General features: G+C 28.7%; 1 protein-coding gene across 1 annotated transcript; it reads left to right on the top strand.

Annotated features, from left to right (window-relative positions):
* The first annotated feature begins 206 nt into the window (after positions 1 to 206).
* On the top strand, positions 207 to 4,102 carry LOC145185476 (uncharacterized). Its single transcript, XM_080061392.2, has 2 exons — positions 207 to 3,198; positions 3,294 to 4,102. The coding sequence occupies exons 1-2, from the start codon at positions 3,129 to 3,131 to the stop codon at positions 3,578 to 3,580; spliced, it is 357 nt and encodes a 118-aa protein (XP_079917518.2). The 5' UTR covers positions 207 to 3,128; the 3' UTR covers positions 3,581 to 4,102.
* The last annotated feature ends 301 nt before the right edge of the window (positions 4,103 to 4,403 follow it).

Below are 4,403 nucleotides of genomic sequence, written 5' to 3'. Positions count from 1 at the left end.
ATATATATATATATATATGTATATTCATCCATATATTTATATATAGACGTATATATACACACACGCATTTATAAATATATAAAAATATATATATATAGTAACCTAGATCGTAACTAACAAAATTATTGTTATTAGCCTACTTTTGTTCGTTAACCAATCAAACTATGTGGAGTTTTCTTTGTTGTCTACTTAAAACCATTCTTTTTTGGAGATGCTACTTAACTGAACACAAACTAGTTAAAAACTCATGCATGAGTATTAAACATTATGGTTTCCAACTTTTCTTAAACTTGGTTTATCAATAATTAGGATCAAAATCAAACTGAACCTAAGGTTCAGTTGGATTTGAGCTCTAAACCATTAAACATTGGTTTAATCAGATGTCACCTCAACTCCAGTAATGATCAAACAATTTTGGTCCAATTATATTTGATAATTTTTACATATCCAAGACTTTGGGATGTAATGATATATAAAAAAGGGTTGTAATTTTTTTACTATAATAGTAATAACTATGATACAATCAAAAATAGCTGTATTTTTTCTATAAAAGAATAATTACAAAATAACAAAAAACTGCTGTTTTAAATAAACATATCCTTAACTTGCACATTGATCTGAATATCAGGCTTTTATTACTTTTACAGTATACCCAATATAATAAATTATCACATTTGTAATAGACAATATTAATTACTTGAATTTAAATTATAGTCACATTTAGGTAACTTTTAACTTTAGAAATTATAATTTAACATACAAACACAACTTTATCTAAAAACATCTATAATTTTGTAGTCCTAACATATTTTTAAGATCTAACATATTTTATTTGGCGTTAGCAATAATACACTTGAATTAATTAATTTTGTAAGTTAAACAAACCAACTTGTTATTTTCACATTTAACCAAAACATGACTGACTGCTATATGCTATATAGTATACCTATATAATATAGATAACACAGTAACACTACTTTTTTTTTTCTATTGAAAATAGACAAACTTGAAAAACACCAAACAATGTTTCGAATAAGCCTCGTAAAACTGTAAACGTTTTCTTAATCCAGCAGCATTTTAATTTCAAATTAAATTTGAATACATAAAATTGGTTTTGGGATCAGCTACACTTTGATCAATTCATGATGTGTATATGCTTACTAAGTTCAGAATTGAGATTAAAGTAGATGCAGACTTAGCTGCTAAAATGATGTTCTAAAAATATTGTAAATTTCTCATTTGCATTAACATACCATATGTCATATAACTATTTAAAATAATTACTTCTAAACAAAATCAAATGTGGCAAGTGAAACTTTGTGTTTAAACTTAAACAGATTTATATCTCAGGAATAGATGGAAAATAATGCAATTACTGTCTTCTTATTAACAACTTTGATCATCAGATCTGCCATTTGTAGTGAAATCACATTTTGACAAGGCGCATAATTTCATGCAATAAAACTTTGAACGCCCGGAGAATGCAGATAGTAGGTACGTGCGCAAAATTTTTAAACTATTCAGCTATTTAATTATTTTACATCATTGTAAAGAGCTTTCAATCAGTATAACGATGGTGAAAATTTCATAAAAAACTAATGATTCTACTAAAAGTTATGCCCATTTAAGTGACAAAAATTCATTATAAGGAATGCTAAAGAAAACTGAACTTAAAAAATGAAAACCAACTTAAAAAATTAGCGTTCGGCTTACGGTGGTTTTATAATAGAACTTCATTGTTTAGTTTTTAACGCATTACTTTGCCTCGATTATATTTTTATTCAACTAATAACAGAAATTTTTTGTGTGTGTGTGTTTTTGTGTGTAAATCATGTTTTGAATACTTTAAAAAAATCACCAATATTTTAAATAAAGTTTCATTTTTCTAAAAAAACAATTTTTTAATGAATAAAAAAGTCAAATATACAAAATGTTCATAATCTTAAATCCCCCCCCCCCAACCTCTCCAATAGAATAATATTTGGTACCTTTACTGCGTGCAAAAATAGAATATGAGCGTGTCATTATTTTTTAATAAAATTTGGCAGGTACATAGAAAATCGATATAGAAAATTGATTCAAAAGTTAGAAAAAAAACCCATCATCCCTTCAATGTCAATTCACTTCCAGAACAGGAATGAAGTTTTCAATAGCAATGAAATCACTAAAAACGTTAGTAACTGCAAAAAAAAAACAAATTGCAACAAACTTACAACACTCTACTTTTAAAATATTATCTAAGTCAATATAAAATTCTAAAAAAAAGACGAGAAAAATCCATCCTTACGACACCTACCTCTAGCACGCGGTGAAAAAATGGTCACAGATTTTAACTTTAAAATCGGTGCCGTAAATCGCAGATACGCACATACCTACAGATAGTTCAAAAATAAAGCTGGCGGAAAATGCAGATAGTCCAATTTTGTTTACGCGGAGATTGCAGATAGATCAATTTTGTTTATGGCGGAGATTGCAGATAGTCCGATTTTGCGCGGAGCCATCGATAAGCTTCAGTAAATGCATAATTATAATGGGTTTACTGAGGGAGGTTTTGTGAAAGAAATTTGACGGGTAGAAGTTGGATTATCTGTATCATGAATTTAGAAAATTGACGGTAACACGCATAATTTTTGGCTGATTGGTCTATAATAATGCGTTCAACGTCCATCTATTAATACATACTTGATTGGACCTATCGATATCGATTTGACCGTATTTTCGTTAAGTCGCAGTGTAAACGGCAATGCTTACACAAAAAAGAATTGCACAGAGAAATGTTTACATTGCGTAGCTTCTAAACTAAAGCTAATGCCTACAAAATTTGATTGCTTTAATTGTTGAGGTTCAGCGATAAAACTTGATTGTTTGATTGTTTAGGTTCAGCGATACGTGAAACTATACAGAACTATCTCTTTGCGACTTGGTGTATTTTACTGGAGGAATTCATTCAAACGAAGTTTTAAACACGACCTAAAAAAACTCTCGAGAATTTCTTGCATCAACTGTTTACTTGATATTCTTTTTGCGTTTTTGGTTTTCTCGCACTTTTTCGTTCATAATTTTTTTTTTTTTTTTTTAATTTAAGGGAATTATGTTAAACCTTATCTACGTTTAAACAATGGATTGAGATGCGATTTTTATGTTTTATTGCAATACTGTGTTGGATAGGATCCTCTTTCTCATTCAAGTTAGCAAAAAGTAAGTTGCCAAAATCTAGAAAATGGGAACACCCCAGTGCAGTTGGAGTTGTTATAGGATTGCTCAACTTTTTTTTGTTTTTCTTTTTCTTTTAGAGTTTGAATTCTTGGGTTGTATTTTCAAATCACCAGCATTAAATGAAACAATTACTAACTTGTTTCCGGAGGTTGCAACAAAGAGAAGCGATTATCACAAACATGCCCACGATGTCAAATGCATGAATCTCTCTAAGAGAAAAAATAATGAGCTTGTTGGGCTCTACAAAAATACGTGTTTGAACGAAAAAAAGTTATCTAACTTATTGCGCTTCATGAGAAAAAGCTTCAGAAAAAGCGATTGTAAAAAGAAGCACATTCAGGTTTATCGTGTGCGTAAAGTGTAAAAAGCACATCCAGATTTGAGGAAAGTGTAAAAAGATGTGGATAATGTTTTCTTCAAAAAAGATGGTTCAGCAACTTTTAAAAAGTGATATAGTAAAAAAAAATTAATTTTAATAACTTTTAAGTTTTAAAGTTCTTTTAAAAAAAAACCTTGTAAAGAATATTGAATATGAAATACAAAAAATCATCATACAATAGAAAGGATCATGTGCTCTTAATGAAAATGGTAACTTTTTTCATCTGGAACACCTCGTTCGTTTCGCGTGTGTAATAATCTGGAACGCTTGATTCGTTTTGCGTGCGTAATAATCATTTTGGAATGTTTATTGACAAATAAATTGATTTTGAATGTGCAATTGATCTTCAGCGACTGTTGTTAAAAAGACGTGTCATTTGATTGACTAAATAAATCAAATATCTGGATAAAGTTTAAGATCTTCAAGATAAGAGAGTTTGAGAAACGTTTACAGTCGATAATTTTTGTATGAAACAATATCTTTAAATAAATTATTTTTGTAGTTGAATATATAACACGGTCGTTCAGAAGCGACAAGTTATTATACGCAAGCGCAGTAGTAACTTTAAAAAAAGTCAAATTTTAATAATGGCTACGGTCCGTAGCAACAAATTTTTTTATTTAGTTGACTGATTATTTATACATGTTTTCACATTAATCAACATTTTAAACTCTTTCTAAAATTGAAATCATAATAAGCATATCTCAGTTGCATAAGAAAATGATTCAAATAAGATAAAGATTATATCAAAAAGTTTAAAGTTGTGCTTTTCTAAGTAAATTAACATTCTTTAATATGCTGATTTATT

The sequence above is a fragment of the Hydra viridissima genome, unplaced genomic scaffold, assembly GCF_058129835.1.
Source record: "Hydra viridissima isolate aposymbiotic clone 2 unplaced genomic scaffold, HvirCarnegie_v1 scaffold_9, whole genome shotgun sequence".
Classification (NCBI taxonomy): domain Eukaryota; kingdom Metazoa; phylum Cnidaria; class Hydrozoa; order Anthoathecata; family Hydridae; genus Hydra; species Hydra viridissima.
Note: the sequence above shows the minus strand (reverse complement) of the source record. Positions and strands in the feature narration are given on the sequence as shown.

Excerpts from the sequence above, each read along its gene's own strand:
- LOC145185476 (XM_080061392.2), top strand. The coding sequence starts at position 3,129 with ATGCGATTTTTATGTTTTATTGCAATACTGTGTTGGATAGGATCCTCT. Across the intron at positions 3,199-3,293 it reads CTCATTCAAGTTAGCAAAAA|AGTTTGAATTCTTGGGTTGT; the intron begins GTAAGTTGCCAA and ends TTTTTCTTTTAG.